This window comes from Podarcis pityusensis (genome assembly GCF_964106645.2).
Source record: "Podarcis pityusensis genome assembly, chromosome: 7".
Classification (NCBI taxonomy): Eukaryota; Metazoa; Chordata; class Lepidosauria; order Squamata; family Lacertidae; genus Podarcis; species Podarcis pityusensis.
Genome location: NC_138031.1, coordinates 90489433 through 90511961, shown reverse-complemented (window position 1 = coordinate 90511961; position 22529 = coordinate 90489433). Strand labels below are relative to the sequence as shown.

At 44.4% G+C, this 22529-nt stretch overlaps 2 protein-coding genes across 6 annotated transcripts in view; one reads left to right on the top strand and one right to left on the bottom strand.

Annotated features, from left to right (window-relative positions):
• The window catches only part of ELF1 (E74 like ETS transcription factor 1), an 80452-nt gene extending 77051 nt beyond the window's left edge, over positions 1–3401 (bottom strand). The window contains exons 1-2 of the mRNA XM_081012966.1: positions 3322–3401; positions 2915–2969 (exon numbers count right to left, since the gene is read on the bottom strand). The gene's annotated coding sequence lies outside the window, so the exon portion shown is untranslated. The remainder of the gene's footprint in view (positions 1–2914; positions 2970–3321) is intronic.
• The window catches only part of WBP4 (WW domain binding protein 4), a 29180-nt gene continuing 9512 nt past the window's right edge, over positions 2862–22529 (top strand). Inside the window, exons 1-9 of one of the 5 annotated variants that reach the window (XM_081012981.1) lie at positions 2862–2997; positions 6827–6899; positions 9452–9514; positions 9603–9726; positions 10226–10396; positions 10883–10938; positions 12110–12176; positions 13255–13418; positions 14521–14726. In XM_081012981.1, coding sequence (XP_080869107.1) covers positions 9645–9726; positions 10226–10396; positions 10883–10938; positions 12110–12176; positions 13255–13418; positions 14521–14726 — 746 coding nt within the window. In that variant the 5' untranslated portion in view covers positions 2862–2997; positions 6827–6899; positions 9452–9514; positions 9603–9644. Of the gene's footprint in view, positions 2998–3549; positions 3735–6826; positions 7045–9451; positions 9515–9602; positions 9727–10225; positions 10397–10882; positions 10939–12109; positions 12177–13254; positions 13419–14520; positions 14727–22529 lie in introns of those variants that run through there. The other 4 variants (XM_081012982.1, XM_081012980.1, XM_081012979.1 and 1 more) reach the window with 4 other exon arrangements.

Genomic DNA, 22529 nt, shown 5'->3' with positions numbered 1-22529 from the left:
TCTATTGTGGGAAAACAATGAAGGACTTAAATTAAGACCATTTGATCAAATTAAAGATAAATTAGATTGGCTACAATATTATCAGATCAACGAACTGTATAAGCTTAAGAAAAATGGTTTTGCAATGGAAAAATCCAAATTGGAAACGGAGTTGTTAGATACCAATGCTAAAAACCTATCCAAAATGTACAATTTATTGTTGGAATGGCATACAAAGGATGAACAAATTAAATCTATGATGATAGATTGGGCAAGAGATGTTGGACACAATATAATGTTGGAAGATTGGGACAGGCTGTGGAAGAAAGGGGTTAAGTTCACTGCATGCACTGTATTAAAAGAAAATATTATGAAAATGATGTACAGTGGTACCTCTGGTTACGTACTTAATTCATTCCGGAGGTCCATTCTTAACCTGAAACTGTTCTTAACCTGAAGCACCACTTGAGCTAATGGGGCCTCCCGCTGCTGTCGCGCAATTTCTGTTCTCATCCTGAAGCAAAGTTCTTAACCCGAGGTACTATTTCTGGGTTAGCGGAGTCTGTAACCTGAAGTGTATTGTAACCTGAAACGTATGTAACCCGAGGTACCACTGTATAGATGGTACTTAACCCCAGTAAAATTAGCAAAGATTTACCACACAAATGATACTTTATGTTGGAAATGTAAAGAAAAAGAAGGTACCTTTTATCATATGTGGTGGATGTGTCCCAAGGACTTCTGGGAAAAGATTTATAATGAGTTGAAAAAAATGTTGAAAAATACATTTATTAAGAAACCAGAAGCCTTTCTACTTGGACTAATAGGATTGGAATTGCCCAAAAAGGATGTTAGATTGTATTTGTATGCCACCACAGCGGCAAGACTATTACTAGCCAAAAATTGGAAATCTCAAGAAATACCAACAATAGAAGAATGGAAGATGAAGATGTTGGACTTTTTGGAGCTGGCTGACCTGACTGGAAGAATCTACAATCAGAAAGGAGACTCAAGAAGATTGGGAGAAATTTAAAGAATATCTAGCTAAATATTGTAATATAAGATAATTGGGAATCACTTGGAAGTTGGCTAAGGATTATAGTAATAATGGGTCGTAAAATACTAAGGACTAGAATCAATAAAAGAGAGGCTAGTAATTAAATTAGGTATTGAAAGTAATACAGTGTTACCTCGCAAGACGAATGCCTCTCAAGACGAAAAACTCGCAAGACGAAAGAGTTTTTCGTTTTTTGAGTTGCTTCGCGAGACGAATTTCCCTATGGGCTTGCTTCGCAAGACGGAAACGTCTTGAAAGTTTGTTTCCTTTTTCTTAAAACCGTTATAGTAATACAGGGTGCATTGCTTGAAGAGGTGCAGTTGCGACTTGACTTCGGGGAGCAACTCATAGTGTGGTAGCCTTTTTTGAGGTTTTTGAAGATTTTTTTGAAAAAATTGAAACCGTGCTTCGCAAGACGAAAAAACTCGCAAGACGAAAAAACTCACAGAACGAATTTCGTCTTGCGAGGCACCACTGTAATTGTTTCTATGTTTTTCTTTTTGTATTGTGTATTTTTCTGTTTTTTTATTATGTATTGTTATTATATTTTGTTATAAAACTGGAAAAGCAATAACTTTTTGAAAAAAAGACAAAACCAAGGCACGGCTTCCGATTGGCTGCAGGAGCTTCCTGCACTAAACTGGAAGCCGCAGACGCCAAGTCGGACGTACGGCTTCTGAAAAACATTCGCAAACCGGAACATTCACTTCTAGGTTTGAGGCATTCAGGGGCTGATTTGTTCGGGAGCCAACCAAGGTACCACTTTACTCATAAAAACCTAATCCCCCATTGTTGTATCTTCTTAAAAATATATATTGGCCTCAGCAAATAAAATGTATCACATGCCATGCCTTCTCTAATTTTAGGTGAAATTATAAAATAGTACAGCTTTATCAGTATTTGTGTCTTTCTGCTACTACCGTATTTGCTGTTTCTTCATATTATTGACGGTTCTGAAACTAAAGAGGAATCGCAATAACAGCTGAACCTATCAGAAACCACATAAAGCAATACTATAGCAACAAAGTTTAGGTAACTTCCATTCATGGAAAGGAGAACTTGCTAGAGTTCACAACACTGGCAAGTAAATAAGCAGGTAATTACTAATAAAGAGGTATGCAGGAGTAACAAATAATTTTAATTAATGGTACACATTTCTTTACAAACTGTCCATCATCCATTTTAGTACTTTGCTAACTCATAAGTGAACTAATCATTATGAATTGTCAGAACATTAATACAAGCCACACTTGCTCATAATATCAAAAATTACTGCAAATTGCATTAGACTATAAATATGTGAGATATAATACACCTTTATATCCACTGGGTGGCAGTCCTTCAATCACCAAATCAATATTTATACCCTAAGGACCAACCTTTTCATGTTAATAGTATTGCCCACAAATCCTCACTTCCTACCTGAAGGTTACCTTATGGGGCTGCAGTTGTACCATGGTTTAGTATTGCAATAACAAGTCTTTGTGGCCACTGGGTTCCTAGGATCGCCACCGTTTTCTCCAGTGTGGCCATGAAAAGAAGATACTAACTGCAGCTTAGTGTTCTGCCCAAACTCAGACAAACTGCAGTTAGTCTTTACTGAGGTTTCCTAAAACTTAAAATTATGCAAAGCACTCATAAGGCCTCCCAGAACCACTCTTCCCAGCACCTTTCGCAAAGTCCAGGATTCAAGCGCTGCTACAGCAGTGCTTTAAAGTGGCGGGCGTGACCTGAAACTCTGGCGTGCTGTGTGGGCTTCTGCGGGGCCCCCGGAGCCGGAGGTTCCTCTTCCCCCGTGGAAGGGGGGGGGGAGAGACTTCCTTAAGCAGCTGACCCAAGGCAAAGGCCGAGAGAAACTCGCGCTGCTCCGAGACTTACCTCTCCCGAGTGGCTCGCTCAGCCATCGCTCTCGCCTCCCAGCTCACTTCCAGCGCTGAAGAAAGAAAACAAGCGGCAAGAACGTAAGAGCGGAGGAAAGGGGCAGCACCTCTCCCCGTCCTGCTGAAAACCAGACCCCCCCCCGTTTAGATGGTGCCTGTCGCCCCCGTTGGCCCAGAGCCTCCGCGGGAGAGCGAGCGAGCCGGGCCCGTCGGGGCGGGGACCCTCAGCATCCCCGGCATCGCCCCGAAGGGCCGCCTGGACCCCTCCGCGGGGGAGAGGAAGGGGAAGCCCCTCCGAGCCGCAGCTGCGCGGGGCCTTTTCTTCCGACCCGAAGGGGCTCCAGGGGGTCTCCCCCCGGCGGGGAGCGCGGGAGGGGGAGCTCGGACTCGAGGAAGCCAACTGACCGGCCCGCCACGGCGTCTCCTTCTAGCGGACGGCGCCCCGTCGGGTTTCCGCGCCACCCGAAAGCGCCTCTTTCCCCGCCCGCTCTGAAGTGGCGGAGCCCGCCCGCGCGGGACTCGAACCCGCGGCCGCTCAGAGCCCGCGCGGGGGGGGGTCTCGTCGGGGGGGGCGTCGCGCGCAACTCGCCCCGGCTCTGGCGCGCCCCTCCCCCGCCCGCCCGACGGGAGGCTCCTCCTCCCCCTCCCTCCGCCTCTCCGAGAAAGCGAGCGGGCGAACGCGCGGCGCGGATTGAGCCTGTGCGGCTGCCGTCCGTCACGTCGCCTCTGGGGGGCGGGGAGAGAAAGGCGCTGCTGCTCGGCTCCCTCCGCTCCTCAGGAAACAGACCCGGCGGCGGCGGCGCCTCGGCGAGAGAGATGTAAGCGCTCCCGGGAAGGGAGGAAAGCGGGAGGGGGCGCCGCCGAAGGTGGGTGGGCCTGGCTCCTTCCCTCCCTCCCGCCGCCCCGCGAGGGAGCCTTTCACACGCGTCTCTCAGCCCCGCTCCCGGTTGCTCCTCAGGAGCCCGTCTCGCGGGCCTACACGCGTCCCGGGAGCCCCCCGTATCGCACGCCCGTGTTTCATTATCAGGCCAAAGGGGCGGGGAAACGGGTCAGAAAACTCCCATACTGGGATAAGGAGGAGAAGGATATTAATTATAATTAATAGGTCGTCTTTATTCAAACCAATCAGAAATCACAAAGTGATGCACAAGTTTTTGACCTCATTTAAGAAGGAGAGGAGAAAAAAATGTTCATAGTTTGTAAGACCAGAGATGAAATGGAGGAGAGATGGGTCATTCCGCATCAAATCAACGCACAAAACAAGGGTTTCGCCACCCTCTCAGATTTTGATGAAACTTGCTGTACACCCTTCCCTTATGGTTGAAAGAAACCCCCTTAAATGTTTTCCCTCTATCTCAAACAGTTTTAATTTTATAGCACTTCAAAGTTTCGTGAAATCTATGTTTCTGTCCCTCAAGATCCTGGCCTTGTGTGCATTTTATTTTTTTCCCTCCATAACCAATGATCAGATCTCTTTGAAATTTTACATAGAGATCAATAACATGATGAGGATTTCAGGAAAAAATACACCAGCACTCAAAAGATTTTATAAATACCTAAAAAAATGTATAAATGTAGATTTTTTGGTAGAAAAACTAGGTGTAGAAAAGCTGAATTTTCAGCATTAGGGCACAATGCAATCAATAGTTTTTGATGGTAAAAATTATTGCAAAGACATGCTCTTTCTCAACAAAGACTAAAATTTATGGGTCTCTTATGTCTTATGACAAAATTTTACATTTTTGGGACATCATGGGGGGGAATGGGGAATGACTACTGGGTACAACTTTCCTACAATCTATTGCTGTAAAATAAAAAAATAATGAAACAAAGTTGTTCATCTTAAAATCTAAAATAATATTAAAACTATGAAAATTGGCTATATCGTGAAATCACCCTAAAAAATATATCTGTCAGAAACTTTAAATGCTGACAAAAAAAAGTCTCTCAAAAGTCCAAAGTTAAACTGTTACTAAATCTGCATAGCTGCGAATGCCACTCTACTTCCCATTCACAAAAAATCCCCTTGCAGAGCCTGTCCACAGAAATCAGAAGCTGACTTCCTTTTTTGCTTCTGTTTCACCAAATCAGTCAATTTACGCCTAATTCCTTTTAAAAAAACTTTATTTGGCTTTTACCTCTAATTGGAAGATCCGCTGCTTGTGGTGGCGGTGTGTGGCTTCGGCAGTAGAGTACGGTGGAGCCATGAGCGAACTCAAGCCTCTTTCCCCCGCGCAAAAATGGCAGCCTGGAGGCTCAGGAGGGTGAGTTCCCACACTCTGCTGGACCCATAGGACCCCCACTCCTCCATGGGGTGGGGGTTGGGGGCACCTAGCCCTGGCACTCACCCCCAAAGCTCTATCTGCGAGAACTGTGCCGTCCCTTAAGCGGACGATACGGAGCACGCTGCCATTACCTCCACAGCGAACCAGAAGTCCTATCCTGCCCAATTCCTAAGTTTCCTGTGTGGACTTGGGCCCATCGCTGTTTTTCAGTCTCATAGTTATTGTGGGAATAAATTGCATCTTTTTATATGTTATTCACATGTATAAAAGTACTACAGTAATACACATACCATATTTTTCACTCCATAAGACGCACTAAAAAGTAAGGGGAAATGTCTGTGCATCTTATGGAGCGAATGTGTGGTCCCTGGAGCCAAATCGCCGGAGTGTGGCACGCTCCTGGGCTGCTCTTTGGGAGTGAGCTTTTCTGCCCCTAAAGCCCAGGAAAGGTTTGGGAGCAGCAGGCAGGCTGTGCACTGTTGCCCCGCGCTCCTGGGTTGCTCTTTGGGGGGCGCAGCAAATTGCCGTCTCTCAGTGCCTCCCAATTGAACTGCAAAGGCTTGATTGCCTAACTGGATTCTGAGCTCCATTTGAAATTTAAAAATATTAAGTTTGGGGATTTCTTCAAGTAGCAGTTTTGCAGAAATAGTCATCAATACATGCAAAGCATCTCCACAAACCAGTAATAGTGAGCTCAGCTAAACTAAGCAGGCATCTGGCTCAGTAACAGTTTAAACTGCACAACTATAACCGGACATCCTGTGTGTTTGTGTGTGGACCATGTTCCTACCAGCTAATCTTTATTGCTGAAAAGAGGCACTGATATTCCACTCCAAATCTATAATTCATTAAAAAAATTCTTACAAGCACAGTCCACCTATACCAAACCAAAAACTTTGTGTTCTCTTGGTATTGAATGGAAGCTATTTATCTGCCCTCTTTTCCTCCTCTGTTCTTTGCTCAGTCACTCCACTTCCCACTCTTTGAATCTTCCTTTCAAAACAACTATGCCTGTTTTGAGAAAACTTCACAGATTTAGGAACTGGAGCGCAATCATTTGATGTCTTTGCTGTTTCTCCATACTCCAAGCCCTTCTCATTTGCACAGCCCTGGTTTCTCTCCCTGACTATTACCATTCTTGATTAATAACAGTAAAATGCTCAGATTTTAGTTTATGTGACCGCTGCCAATACTGACTTCCCAGTGATAATGAAAACAGCTACATTGTAATGGAATGTCTATCCTTTTTCCATTAACTTCGTTATGTACCGTGGCTCGCTTTAAAGCAGCAAAGCAGACAGGAGCCGCCCGCTTTGCTGTTTTAAATAGTTTAGTACAACGTTTGAGTCAGATTTTCCCCCCCTTGTTTTCCTGCTGTAAAAACTAGGTGCGTCTTATGGCGCAAAAATACGGCACTTAGTATGTTCTAAGAGCCTTCATTGTTCTTCACTGAGATTCTCTGAAGCACTCCTGTGTTTCAGAAAACAAAGAAATGGTTGGTATCGCACATTAGGAAAAGTAGATTTTTGGCACTGGAACAAATAACTCAGTGAGAAGGTTGGGATTCAGTTTGAGTTGCTTACTCTTGCAAAATGGCTTTTAATTTCCACATTTTTCTTTTCTAGGGCCGATTACTGGAAATCTCAGCCCAAGAAATTCTGTGATTATTGCAAGTGCTGGATAGCGGACAACAAGCCTGTATGATGATCTACCTTCTGTACTCTTAAGTGAAACTGAAGTACAAAAAATGAATTATATATTAATTTTCAACAGATCAATCTAGACTTGGAAGTTTGTATTATGAGGAGTGGTCACCTGAGTGCTGAGTCTGAGTGAACCCCAGGTATATCTGAGATCCAGATATACTGCTTCCTTAGAGGTTGTGCAACAGCTACTGATACTGTCCTGATCTTTATTGGGACCAGCTGTCATGAGTGCTCCAATAGCTGCAACAGTATTTCTATTCAGGCATTGTTCCTGAATGAGAACAACCCACATGCGTAGGAGGCATGGGATCACCCCCACCCCCCGTTCTGTTCACTCAGTCCCTGACCTTCCGAGGTTAAATGTGGAAGGTATGAAGGGGGCTAGAAGCCTCTACATGATGGGGGAACCTGCTTTATCAGGGGGCTGGATCATTCAGAGCCTTCCACTCACATTTAAGTGAGCACAGGTAAAAACTCCTCAGACGTCCCCTGCTCATTACAGAAAGGTTGGCGACTGATTGGGTCAGCTGGGTATGCAGGGGGCAATTTTGTCCCCATGCTTCCTACCTGTGTGCCCGAGCAGGGTTAATATTGATGGTAGTTGCATGTCATGTGAGCTGTGAAGTCTCAAGATCTCAGGTTGGTGGAGGGCACTCCTTGCAATATTTCTGTTTGTTACTACAATATTGATGAATTCTCTTTGATCATTCTTCTCATAAATCCCTACACCCTTATTTTAACAAAGCAAATTCCTAGCTTTCACGACTTTAAAGATAAACTTGAAAAAATGTGGACAATGGCTGGTGAAATCTTACAAGCAAGAATATAACTCTGCAAAATTTTGAACAGTCTGCTTACCTATTTCCATGGCTGACACAATCAGAATAAATTATGCAAATAAACCAATGCATACAAACTTAATTTTCATGGTATGTTTTGACTGACTTTGTGCAAAATCTGGATTACTTTGGCAGTTCTTTGCGGCACAAAGTATAAACTTACGGCAATAACAAAATCTTGTAAGCAAAAAATGTCAGCTGCGTTCCTGTATGGCCTTCTGTCCCACCCCTTCAAAACATCATTGAAATCCTCTCTAAAGTTGTTCTTAAGCACCTTCTTGCATTTCTGTCTCAACAAAGGAAGTCCAGCCTCTTTCTCTCCCTTAGCGTGACTTTCTCCAAACCTATTCCTACTTCACAATCTGTAACCCTGTTACCTAAATTAGAAGCTTCAGTTTCTTCTTCTACCCCTGCTTTTCCTGTGGCTAAACCCCACTTCCCATTCCAAAGCTTACAAAGAACTGTGTGAACAAAGAAAAACATTTTAACTTGGTAAGATGTTCAGCTGCATCATTCTGGCAAGTGGTGAGAACTTTACCACACTTCAGCTGTTGGAAATAAAATAAGTAGCAAAGCAATCCTAGGAGGTGAAGGAAGGAGAGGGTGCAGAGATTTTTTATTCATTCCCTTTGCTGTACTCCAGAATTGGGCCCCTTGGAAGATGTGTGCCTACAGTGCCAGAAACACCCTGTTCTGAGACTTTCTGCTGACTGCTGGCAGTGAGAGCCCCCCCCCCCCATGAAGCCCCTTTCTATTGGTAGAGGCCAGCAGAGAGAAGCCTGCACACCATTCCAATAGTGCCCCTTGCAGGTCATCAGCATTGGGGAAGTCAGTAGTGTTGTGCGCTAAATTGCCAATTGGTAAAATATGTACTGACCAATGTGACTATATTGTATTTCGCAAGCACTACTGTCCTGTGTGCTCCATCTGTGGGGGTGGCAACAGTGCTTCAGGCTGGTATTCTTCATTGCTGCTGTTACTAAGTATGCCTGATATATATTTAAAATAAATTAACATTTCAGGAATCCTTGTGATTGAAAGAAAAGGAAACTTGTTTTCATCCTTCCTATTGTGTGTTTCTTTTATATTTATCTTTGTAGCCTGAACTTCTGAGCATTTCACTGAGGCGAGCCTGTATTAGTACGCAGTATTATTTTGAGATTTTAATTGACTGTAGTGATCTTATTTATTTAAGATATTTTAGCCAGCTTCTGTTAACAAATAATTTAAACAAGAAAACGATAAAAACAGCAGATTGAAACAGAAGCAGAATAAAAAACAAGACATAGTAGCATAAAACTTCCTGAGCACTGCCACAAAATCCATCTAAAATGCCTGAGAGGGAAAAGAAAAGGTGTCTGGAACTTAAAAGCAAAGGTACCAAGCAAGGCTTCCTGGCGGGTGCATTCTGTGAGTGGCATGCCGCCACTGCAGCGGCCTTCCCCCCAGTTCCTATCCGTCCTATTAGGGCAAGCAGGCAACACATAGAGCTGTGCCTTTGATGAACTCTTGGAACAGGTTCATCTAGAGCACAGTGGTCACTAAGGTACCCCAGCCCCATGTCATTAAACTTCTTGTTGGAACTCTAGGTTACTGGTAGGTTTGCTTCCTTTTGTTTTAATATGTCACCTGTGTTCAGTCTCATTTGTGCTCCTGCCAGTTCACATTTCTGTGTATTTTAATTCTGTCTCATTTCCTTTTAAAGAGTATTGACTTTCATGAACGAGGAAAAAACCATAAGGAAAATGTGGCTAAAAAGATTAGTGAGGTAATACAATATATTAAACCTTGTTTAAACTAATCACATTATATTAAATTCCATTATTTAATGGAACTCATTATTTTTTCAATTGCAGATTAAAAAGAAAAGTTTGGAAAAGGCAAAAGAAGAAGAAAAAATGTCAAAGGAATTTGCAGCCATGGAGGAAGCTGCAATGAAGGCTTATCAGGAGGATTTGAAAAGAATTGGTGCTACGACAGGTAGGGTCTGACGCTGCCAAAGAGATGAACAAGCTCCTGCTTAATATGTTCTGTCACTCACTTTTCCCATAGTTGTAGTTGCTTCCTCTTTCCCTCCTTAAAAAAACAGCAGATATAAATCCCAGCAATTCACTTCTACATCATGTCCAGGTGAGCTTCTCTTGTTATAATCCAAATCAGAGAAGGTTACGCTCGGCCAGCTTCTGTTCAGTAAATTGTCCGATAGAGGAGTCAGCAAGATGGATTCCCACTCCCTGTCACTCAAGCCCCTCTCCTTCACTGAACCTTTCGGCCACGCAGGGAAGGGGAGCTGGCTGAACAAGTGTGTGAGTGATCTATATCCAATCTCTTTAATCCAGGGGGATGATAGCGGGTATAGCTCTCCCAAACCCCCAAAATATATCCTTGGTCTTCGCTCATGAAGGGAGCATCCACAGCAACCCAGAAGTCCCCGGAAGTTTTGATGTTTGTTTTTTAAAACTGGAACTTGATGTTTCAGAATCTTTAGGTCAGAGCTCAGCACCAAAAAAGCATGAGGAAAAGAAAGAAAAGAAAGAAAAGAGAAAGAGAGAGAGGGAGACCACAGAAACATCATCAGATGCAGCAAAGGAATGGGTGCAAGGATTTTCTCCAGAAGGCTATATGTATTACTACAACACTATATCAGGAGGTAAACCTGTAACAAGGAATGTGGATTTAACCATCCACATATCTTGCAATGGCTCCTTTCCAATTACCTCACCACCCGCTTGTACCTATGACATCAGAACAAAATAACCTGCTCTCACCACGCATGGAAGTTCCTTGGCTAAAAAAAACACATTTGCCACAGACTTCTTCCTTTCTGAAGCTTTTCTCCAGTCTGCCGTCTTCAGTCCTTCAGGAGCTATCAGTGTGACCACGTGGAGCCACCCTCCTGAGATTGGCATCACTGCCGCTTACCGGGATGGGGATGAGGCCCAGCAAGGTGGAGGCTGCGTGGACACATTGGCAGAGCCAGCTCAGTGATCCCCACGGTGCTCCCATCACTGTGGCCATTACCCAGCTATCATTACTTCCATACAGATTTACTTTATGTGTCACCATCGTTTTTTCAATGTACAGACAACAGAAACCTAATATCTCTTCTTTTATTGTTATCATCCCCACCCTTAAGAATCGCAGTGGGAGAAACCTGAAGAATTTCAGGACAACCTTCAAGAACTCCAAAAGGTAAATGAAAGTTGTAAAAGCAAATCCTGCTTTTGTTTTATTGTTATGCAGGTTCTCTGAGCTTGAACTGGTCATTAGAATTACCAGTAGCTAAGTCCCACACCAAAGGGGAAACACCAGCTGAAGCCATGTGTCCCTTATTGGATCTACTCCTTTGGCAAATGCTGCACACCATAAACTGAGTCTTGGCATGACTCACATTTTCAGAACGCTTCCTGCTAAAGTTAAGTTTTAAGTATGCAAAGTTAGATTTTATTTTTATTTTTTACTTTTGTTGTTTAGTCATGTCCGACTCTTCGTGACCCCATGGACCAGAGCACGCCAGGCACTCCTGTCTTCCACTGCCTCCCGCAGTTTGGTCAAACTCATGCTGGTAGCTTCGAGAACACTGTCCAACCATCTCATCCTCTGTCGTCCCCTTCTCCTTGTGCCCTCCATCTTTCCCACATCAGGGAGAATTGACTGCATTCAAGTGTAGAGCAAAAATTAGTTTAGCTACAATTATCATGTTGCATGGGTATTTAGGAACAAGTTTGTAATGTGGCTTCGGGTGTGTGAGGACAGGATCCAGGAGCAAGTCTTTGACATGTTTCTCTGGTATCTTTTCCCAGGACTCATAGCGCCCGCCATATATAATTGGTGGGGAGGAAAATCAGATTTTCTAAGTGATACTTCTTATACCTACCTTTGTTCAATTTCTTTTTTTAATGCAGTTTCCAAGGTGTTATACAACATCATTCATTTTGCTTAGTTTTCTGGTGACCCTTATTATTTATACAGTACAATCAAGAATTATAAAGAAAAAGAACAGATCCCTTCCTAAGAATATTGCTTTCTAAAAGCTGACAGTTTGGGGAGACGAGGGTGTGGGGAAATGGGATTTCCAAGGTAACAAAGGACTTGTTTCACTTGTTAATGGAAACAATAAAGTTTATTAAGTCAAAGGCTTCAAAGAAAAGGTGTAAAGATGTATTTCAGGTAACTTGGCTATCTAAGAGCCATTCTGTCTCTGTCCAAATTCTGTTAGAGTGTATGGAATGTCCCCCAGATTATTTTAATGAGTTAGATATAATTGCAATATTTTCATAAGTGGAGCCTGACCTTCCTTGCCTATATCCATCGGTGAGACTTGGATTAATCTTTTACTAGGTGGTTTATTTTTCTCTGTTAGACAGCACAGTGGATGGAAGGAACAAGTGAAGATGGTCGCACCTATTACTACAACATAGAAACAGGAGGTAAGGAAGATAAAAAAGAGATAAAACATAGGAAGGTGCCTTATCCAGAGTTAGACCATTGGTCCACCTAGCTCAGTGTTGCCTACACAGACCGGCAGCAGCTTTCCCAGATTTTTGATATAGGTCTTTCCCAAAATTCCTTGGAAATGCTGGGATTGAACTTGGGTTTCTGCCCATGCAGAGTTTTGCCAGCGTGAGACAGCCCTACACTTCTGTGAAGTCAGTAGCACAAATGGAGAACTAAATCCCAGAGGGTGGGGGGTGGGGTGGAGTTGTTACCCTGATAAGGCCCTCATGTCCTTTCTGTAGGAACTTTGGGCCATAGAGAAGCTGCAGCACTGTTCATAAGGTGAAACGGACTGAGTCTGCCCTCTTAATGTCATGACTATTCGAGCCAATCATGTCTGAAGTACAGTGGATGATAACTAGGTACAGTGGTACCTTGAGTTACAAACGCCTCAGGTTACAAACGCTTCAGGTTAAAAACTCCGCTAACCTGGAAGAGTTACCTCGAGTTGAGAACTTTGCCCCAGGATGAGAACGGAAATTGTGTGCCGGCGGCGCAGCGGCAGCAAGATGCCCCATTAGCAAAAGCATGCCTCTAGTTAAGAACAGTTTCAGGCTAAGAACGGACCTCCGGAACAAATTAAGTTCGTAACTAGAGGTACCACTGTAGTTCTTCTCAGTACTGGCACACCAATTGTGGAAAGCTCTCCCCAGTGAGGTTTGCCAGGTTGCCTACTTTGTTGTCATTTAGGCACTAGGCTGGGAGTAGCTGCCAGAATTCAAAACCAGTAATTTTCAGAGTTATATCTAGCTTCCCAATGACACCAAATTGCATCATCTACCTCAGACCCATATTTGTTTCTGTATGTTGAGTGTACAACTGATGCTTTTGCATTAACATTGTGAAACACAAATAACAGTTGTTTGTTTGAGTGGGGTTAAGAATGGGAATTTAACATTGTGTGATGTTTTGATTTGTTAGCCACCTTGAGTTTATTTTGAAAATAGGCTGGATATAGATTCTTTTAATACAAACTATTGTTTAAAATACATTGCTGTCTGTGTTTTCCAGTATCAACCTGGGAGAAACCTGATAATTTTGTGTCTCCTTCAAAAGAGAGTCAAAAAGAAAACCATCCTGAAGACAGCCGAGAAATGGAGTCAAAGAAAGCTGAATCAGATGCAGGGAAAGCAGGCCTTAAAAGCGAACTGCAAAAGCCAAAAAGAAATCTCCGGGTAAGTCATTTTCCTAAGTCATTTTCAGAATAAACCCACATCTTTTATCAAGTCATATTAATTATTGAAGTTTGAATAAAAAGTTCATTGCCATCCAGCAGAAATGCTTGCCACTGAGGAGACCAGGCCACAGAGCCGGGGTGGGGGGTGGGGAGGGTAATGAACAGTCTCCCTGCCCATGGCAGCAGTTTCTGGCATGCCAGTTGCCAAACATCACTATATGGACAAGGGAGATAAAAGCCCTTTGGATGAGCCAGTTATGGGGACAGAGCACTTCTTTCAGGTGGTTTTGGGATGTGGATTGTGGTTAGAGAGGAAGCCAAAGGCAATCTTCCCCAAGGGTGAGAGACTGGTTGAAAAGAAGGGATAGGACCCCCTGTCTCTGGGTCACAGCCTTATGACAATGGGGGATGCTTAGAGGGTTTTGAGTGGGAGTAGGGCTGGAGGAAGCGGGGTATTTGGGAAATAAGGAGGAGATACCAGGGATGGAGGACCCATAAAGACATCTTGCTCACTATGTTGCACTTGGATTGCTGATTTATTTATTATAGAACTTGTTTAGGCTGCTTTTGTATAAATTGTGTTGAGGTTGATGTTGTATACGTTGGTCACACTATCAAAACACCATGCGTTGTCGTGAGTGTTTGTGTAACGAGTCAGTGTTTTCTGTTGAGTCCTATGAGGAAATTTCGAATGCATTCCTGACCACCAAATTTCGACACCAAAGTGATGGGAAAAACCAGGAAAATCCTCTGAAACCTTGCAAAAGGAAAACAGGGAAGGAAAACATGCTCTCTTGTTTGTCAGATATCCCCACCCCCACCCACATGGTTTCTGGCGAAATGGCTGTCACAGACCAGCAAAACACAAAAAGTAAGCCTTGTTGAAGGCTGCTTGTTTAGTTACAGCACTACATGCAGGTCCGGCTGTTTGGATATATGAATCTGTGGTGTGTAACGCACAGTTTGGGTATTAATTCCTCATGTTTGGATAAGTGAATTTCTGTATAACCAGTGTTTGGTGTGTTTGGACTCTCTTGGTTAAAGGAAGTTGTTGGTGGTGTATTGCTCAGTAGTTTGCTGTTGGCTTTCTTTGCTTTCAGAGGAAAACAGAAAGTGATGACGAAGTAGAGGAAAAGCCTCACAGACGCAAAAAGATCAGCCCTTATGGGGAATGGCAAGAAGTGAAGCAGGAAAGCAGTGATATAGAGGATGTACCAGCCGTTCGGCAGGAAACCTCTCAGGCAGCATCTCGAAGAGTCAAACCTTACGGGGAATGGGAAGAAATCACGGAAGATAAAGATCCATAGTAAGTCCCAGATGCAGCGTGGAGACCATTGATTGTATACCATTTCTTGGGAGAACGTTAAATTCCTCTGAATTCCTGTTATTGCGATCTGAACTTCAAACCGGTTTCTGACAATGTTTTGATAACATGTAACAGAGACTTGGTTGGATGAAGCAGATGGGCCTGTTCTTGCCGCTGCTTGCCTACCAGGTTTCTCTTAACACACAACAACCCAGGACATATGGGTGGGGTGCAGTCATTAGCGTGCACCAGGCATCCTATTGGGAAGACCCAGTTTTCTGAGTGCATGTTCTGGAAGTTGGGCAATAGGGGCAGTACAGGGTTCCTTTTGGTGTACCGACCTCCCCGCTGCACCAAAGATTCCCTGCCTGAGCTGCTTCAGGTCATGGCGGATGTTCTCCTGGAGACACCTAGTTTGATTGTCCTAGGGGATTTTAACGTCCATGCCAAAACAACCTTACAAGAAAGCATGGCCTCCATGGGGCTGTCCCTGAATAAGTTTGGCCCAACCCATAGTTCGCAGACATGCCTTAGACCTGGTATTCACCTCTATAGATGTGGGTGATCTGTCACTAAATGAAAGCGAAACAAAAGAAATGCCATGGTTGGATCACTTCCTGGTACACCTGGCCTCCGTGACCCTTCCCCTCTGCAGGGAGGTGGGACCAATTTGGATGTTCCACCCCCACCACTTAATGGATCCAAATGGTTTCCAGAGAGTTGTAGGGGATGTTTTATCCCCTGTTTAAGGCCTTTCAGCTGATTCCCTGGTGGCCCGCTGGAATGCGGAATTAACCAGGACTATTGACTGTCTGGCTCCGAAGCGCCCTCTCCGATTGCATGGGGCCCGGACTGCCCATGGTTTTCCCCAGAGCTGAGGGCGATGAAACAATAGTTGAGACGGCTAGAGCATCAGTGGTGGAAAACTCACTCTGAATCTGACTGGACATGGGTTAGAGCAGGGGTCAGCAAACTCTTTCAGCAGGGGGCCGGGCCACTGTCCCTCAGACCTTTGGGGGGCTATGTTTTTGGGGGGGGCGGGGGAATGAACAAATTCCTGTGCCCCACAAATAACCCAGAGATGCATTTTATAAATAAAAGGACACATTCTACTCATGTAAAAACACCAGGCAGGCCCCACAAATAACCCAGAGATGTATTTTAAATAAAAGGACACATTCTACTCATGTAAAAACATGCTGATTCCCGGGCTGGATTTAGAAGGCGATTGGGCCACATCCGGCCCCCAGGCCTCAGTTTGCCTACCCATGGGTTAGAGCTCAACCTCGAGCCTACCAAGTGGCGATAGCGATGGCAAAGAGGACCTTCTTCAGCACCTCTATTGCATCTGCAGAAAACTGCAGCAGGAAACTTTACAGGTGGTTTGCCATCAGGGCCTGGTAAAGACCCCAAGATCTCCTTCAATATTTCCTTGATTCGGAAAGAGGTAGACTCCACCGTGGGAGCAGGGCTAGAGTCCTGTCTAAAGTTGCGTGGGATCAATTCTAATCTGTTACCTCTGATGATGTGGACAGGCTGCTTGGATGAGTGAAACTGACCACCAGTCTCCTTGATCCTTGCCCATCCTGGCTAATAAAAGCAAGCCGGGAAGGACTGGGTGATGGGCTCTGCAGAGTGGTGAATGCTTTCTTCTGTGAGGGACCCTTCCCAGACCCACTGAAAGAAGCAGTTATTAAACTGCTTCTTAAAAAACATCTTTGGACCCGGCCAATATGGCCAATTATCGCCCAGTCTCAAATCTTCCATTCTTGGGCAAGGTGATTGAGCGGGTGGTTGCTTAACAACTGAATGCAAACCATTTGGATCCCTTTGATCATGGAACTGAAACTGCCTTGGTTGCACTGGTGGATGATCTCCGGCGGGCTAGGAACAAAGGTGAAAACTATTTCCTTTTTAAAAAAATGAATAAAAATATTTTTCATTTTTTAAACAAATTTTTTATACATTCACATTTGTTGTTGTTGTTTAGTCGTTAGAATTTATTTTTATTTTTTACTTTTGTTGTTTAGTCATGTCTGACTCTTCGTGACCCCATGGACCAGAGCACGCTAGGCACTCCTGTCTTCCACTGCCTCCCGCAGTTTGGTCAGACTCATGTTTGTAGCTTCGAGAATACTGTCCAACCATCTCGTCCTCTCTCGTCCCCTTCTCCTTGTGCCCTCCATCTTTCCCAACATCAGGGTCTTTTCCAGGGAGTCTTCTCTTCTCATGAGGTGGCCAAAGTATTGGAGCCTCAGCTTCACGATCTGTCCTTCCAGTGAGCACTCAGGGCTGATTTCCTTAAGAATGGATAGGTTTGATCTTCTTCCAGTCCCTGGGACTCTCAAGAGTCTCCTCCAGCACCATAATTCAAAAGCATCAATTCTTCGGCGATCAGCCTTCTTTATGGTCCAGCTCTCACTTCCATACATCACTACTAGGAAAACCATGGCTTTAACTATACGGACCTTTGTTGGCAAGGTGATGTCTCTGCTTTTTAAGATGCTGTCTAGGTTTGCCATCGCCTTTCTCCCAAGGAGCAGGCGTCTTTTAATTTCGTGACTTCTGTCACCATCTGCAGTGATCATGGAATAAAATAAGAAATAAAAGAAATAAAATATCTCACTGCCTCCATTTCTTCCCCTTCTATTTGCCAGGAGGTGATGAGACCAGTGGCCGTGATCTTTGTTTTTTTGATGTTGAGCTTCAGACCATATTTTGCGCTCTCCTCTTTCACCCTCATTAAAAGGTTCTTTAATTCCTCCTCACTTTCTGCCATCAAGGTTGTGTCATCTGCATATCTGAGGTTGTTGATATTTCTTCCGGCGATCTTAATTCCGGCTTGGGATTCATCCAGCCCAGCCTTTCGCATGATGAATTCTGCATATAAGTTAAATAAGCAGGGAGACAATATACAGCCTTGCCGTACTCCTTTCCCAATTTTGAACCAATCAGTTGTTCCATATCCAGTTCTAACTGTAGCTTCTTGTCCCACATAGAGATTTCTCAGGAGACAGATGAGGTGATCAGGCACTCCCATTTCTTTAAGAACTTGCCATAGTTTGCTGTGGTCGACACAGTCAAAGGCTTTTGCATAGTCAATGAAGCAGAAGTAGATGTCTTTCTGGAACTCTCTAGCTTTCTCCATAATCCAGCACATGTTTGCAATTTGGTCTCTGGTTCCTCTGCCCCTTCAAAATCCAGCTTGCACTTCTGGGAGTTCTCAGTCCACATACTGCTTAAGCCTGCCTTGTAGAATTTTAAGCATAACCTTGCTAGCGTGTGAAATGAGTGCAATTGTGCGGTAGTTGGAGCATTCTTTGGCACCGCCCTTCTTTGGGATTGGGATGTAGACTGATCTTCTCCAATCCTCTGGCCACTGCTGAGTTTTCCAAATTTGCTGGCATATTGAGTGTAGCACCTTAACAGCATCATCGTTTAAAATTTTAAATAGTTCAGCTGGAATATCATCACTTCCACTGGCCTTGTTATTTGCAGTGCTTTCTAAGGCCCATTTGACTTCACTCTCCAGGATGTCTGGCTCAAGGTCAGCAACCACACTACCTGGGGTGTATGAGACATCCATATCTTTCTGGTATAATTCCTCTGTGTATTCTTGCCACCACTTCTTGATGTCTTCTGCTTCTGTTAGGTCATTTCCACTTTTGTCTTTTATTATGGTAATCTTTGTACAAAATGTTCCTTTCATATCTCCCATTTTCTTGAACAGATCTCTGGTTCTTCCCATTCTATTGTTTTCCTCTGTTTCTTTGCATTGCTTGTTTAAGAAGGCCTTCTTGTCTCTCCTTGCTATTTTTTGGAAATCTGCATTCAATTTCCTGTATCTTTCACTATCTCCCTTGCATTTTGCTTGCCTTCTCTCCCCCGCTATTTGTAAGGCCTCGTTGGACAGCCACTTTGCTTTCTTGCATTTCCTTTTCATTGGGATGGTTTTAGTTGCTGCCCCCTGTATAATGTTATGGTTTTAGTTGCTGCCCCCTGTATAATGTTATGAGCCTCCATCCATAGTTCTTCAGGCACTCTGTCCACCAAATCTAAATCCTTAAACCTGTTCCTCACTTCCACTGTGTATTCATAAGGGATTTGACTTAGATTGTATCTTACCGGCCCAGTGGTTTTTCCTACTTTCTTCAGTTTAAGCTTGAATTTTGCTATAAGAAACTGATGATCTGAGCCACAGTCAGCTCCAGGTCTTGTTTTTGCTGACTGTATAGAGCTTCTCCATCTTTGGCTGCAGAGAATATAATCAATCTGATTTCGATGCTGCCCATCTGGTGATGTCCATGTGTAGAGTCGTCTCTTGTGTTGTTGGAAAAGAGTGTTTGTGATGACCAGCTTGTTCTCTTGGCAGAACTCTATTAGCCTTTGCCCTGCTTCGTTTTGAACTCCAAGGCCAAACTTGCCAGTTGTTCCTTTTATCTCTTGACTCCCTACTTTAGCATTCCAATCCCCTATAATGAGAAGAACATCCTTCTTTGGTGTCATTTCTATAAGGTGTTGTAAGTCTTCACAGAATTGGTCAATTTCAGTTTCTTCAGCACCAGTGGTTGGTGCATAGACTTGGATTACTGTGATGTTAAAAGGTCTGCCTTGGATTCGTATTGAGATCATTCTATCATTTTTGAGATTGCACCCCAGTACAGCTTTCGCCACTCTTTCGTTGACTATGAGGGCCACTCCATTTCTTTTACGGGATTCTTGCCCACAGTAGTAGATATGATGGTCATCCGAACTGAATTTGCCCATTCCCGTCCATTTTAGTTCGCTGATGCCCAGGATGTCAATATTTATTCTTGCCATCTCATTTTTGACCACATCCAACTTACCAAGGTTCATGGTTCTTACATTCCAGGTTCCTATGCAATATTTTTATTTACAGCATTGGACTTTCCTTTCGCTTCCAGGCATATCCGCAACTGAGCGTCCTTTCAGCTTTGGCCCAGCCGCTTCATTAGCTCTGAATCTACTTGTACTTGTCCTCCGCTCTTCCTCAGTAGCATGTTGGATGCCTTCCGACCTGAGGGGCTCATCTTCCAGCGTCATAACTTTTATATGCCTGTTGCCTTTGTCCATAGAGTTTTATTGGCAGGGATACTGGAGTGGCTTGCCGGTTCCTCCTCCAGGTGGATCACGTTTGGTCAAAACTCCACTATGACCTGTTCATCTTGGGTGGCCCTGCACGGCATAGCTCATAGCTTCTCTGAGTTATTCAGGCCCCTTCGCCACGGCAAGGCAGTGATCCACGAAGGGGACATTCACATTATTTTCAATTTTTTCACTCCTGGGATTACTTAGATCCCTTGGCCTCCCCCAACCCTACACAAATTTTCTCCTATTTCTTTGCATCTAAACGCATTTTTCTAGTTCATTTTCTCACTCTTTTCTTTCCTTTAACTAATATTACATTATTTGTGTTACAATAAGCTGTTTCCTAGTTCTGCTGGATCTCTCGGCAGCCTTTGTTACCATCGAGCATAACATTCTTCTGGACTGTCTAGAGGAGCTGGGAGCTGGGGGCACTGTTATATAGTGGTTCCATTCCCTCCTCCTGGGCCGTGTCCAGAAAGTGGTGTTGGGGGATGAGTATTTGGACCCCTGGTCTCTCACTTGTGGGGTGCCTCAGGGTTCCATCCTTTCTCCGTTATTGGGGGGTTTTGGCTGGGTGTTCATCAGTATGCGGATGATACCCAGCTCTACCTCTCTTTTAAATCAGAACCAGTGAAGGCGGTGAAGGTCCTATGTGAGTGTCTGGAGGCAGTTGGAGGATGGATGGTGGCTAACAGATTCAGGCTGAATCCTGACAAGACAGAAATACTGTTTTGGGGGGACAGGGGGTGGGCAGGTATAGGGGACTCCTTGGTCCTGAATGGGGTAACTGTGCCCCCGAAAGACTAGGTGCACAGCCTGGGAGTCATTTTGGACTCACAGCTGTCCATGGAGGCTCAAGGCAATTCTGTGTCCAGAGCAGCTGTCTCCCAGCTCCATCTGGTACGCAGGCTGAGACCCTCCCTGCCTGCAGAATGTCTCGCGAGACTGGTGCATGCTCTGGTTATCTCCTGCTTGGACTACTGCAATGTGGTCTATGAGGGGCTACCTTTGAAGGTGACCCAGAAACTACAACTAATCCAAAATATGGCAACTAGACTGGTGACTGGGAGTATCCGCCGAGTCCACATAACACCAGTCTTCCAGCGAGGCACCATGGCAGCCACCACGGCAGAAAACAGCTCCTGAAGCCAGCCATAGTAAACGGCTCTGGCTGGCTGACTCCCAGGCTGCCAGGACTGCTGCTGCCAGTGCCGCTAGCAGAGAGGAATCGGGGGTGCCCGGTATGTCTACCGGAGGAGCCTAACCCCCCCCCCCCCCGTGGCTTTGATCGAGCTGGGAAGGCACCCGGGCACCCTTCGAACGGCCCAGAGGAGCTCCAGGGCCAGGAGGACCACGGAGCTAAGGAGAAGGAAAGGGGGAAAGAGGAAGAAAGAAAAAGGAGCCCCAACCTTACCGCTGCTGCTGCCATCGCCGCTGCTGACGGGAAAGAAGAGGAGAGGTAGGTGAGCATTGGGAGGGCAAAGGAGGCCACGCGGCTGAGCCCGACCCAAGCCTAGCCCTCCGGTGGCTAGCGCGCCAAAAGCAAGCCTCAGAGGAAGCAGAGGAAGGTCGTGCGTCAAAGGAGATCGCAGAAAGGAAGAAACTACTTTTTACCCCTCCCCCCCAAAAAATAATAATGATCTTCCCCACTTCTAAAAAATAAATAAATAATTTTTAAAAAAATTTAAATTCCCTCCCTCCATATACCTACTTTTATCATTTTTTAAAAGGGGGGGGCACTGCCACTGCAGCCACCCTTTATTTGAATTTTTACTCTTACGAATTAAAATGGCGGTACCAAGAAGAGAGTCTTGAACCAGCACAGGCCATTCCCTGGGACTGCCACTTCACCCCAGACTTTCTGCTCTCTTTTACTTATTCTTTCCGTGCTTTATTCATTTTTAAAAATAAAATAACCAATTTTTTAAAATCTTTTTTTTTAATATACTTTTAATTCTCATTTTTATCTTTTATTTTTATCTTTTTATTTTTATTTTTAAAAAGGGAGAATAACAAAATTTTGAATCCATTTCTGTTTTATTTGTTAGCTTGTTTTTGAGGGGGGGGAGTCCTTCCCACTCCGCTGCTACGACCACTGCCCTCTTTTAAAACAAAACTTTTCTCCATATTACTGCCATTGCTATTGATACCCTTCCTCTTACTCCCCCCCTTTACTTTTATTTTTCCCTTCTTTTTTTGTTGTTCTCTTTCTTCACCCCTCCTTCTCCCCACTCCCCCTTTTCTATCTCCCTCCCTTTCTTCTTCTTAAGGAGAACACACACACACACTACAGTGGTGCCTCGCAAGACGAAATTAATCCGTTCCGCGAGTCTCTTCGTCTAGCGGTTTTTTCGTCTTGCGAAGCAACCTGATTAGCGGATTAGCGCTATTAGCAGTTTAGCGGCTATTAGCGGCTTAGCGGCTAAAAGGTTATTAGCGGCTTAGAAAAAGGGGGGGGGAGCGAAAAAATCGCAAGACTCGCAAGACTTTTTCGTTTTGCGAAACAAGCCCATAGGGAAATTCGTCTTGCGAAGCGCATCTAAAAACGGAAAACCCTTTCGTCTAGCGGGTTTTTCGTCTTGCGAGGCATTTGTCTTGCGGGGCACCACTGTACTGTGTATTGGTTTGCCCAGCCCCTCAAAGAGGTTTTCTACATACTTTTACTTTACCATATTTTTCATTTTTACTTTTAGC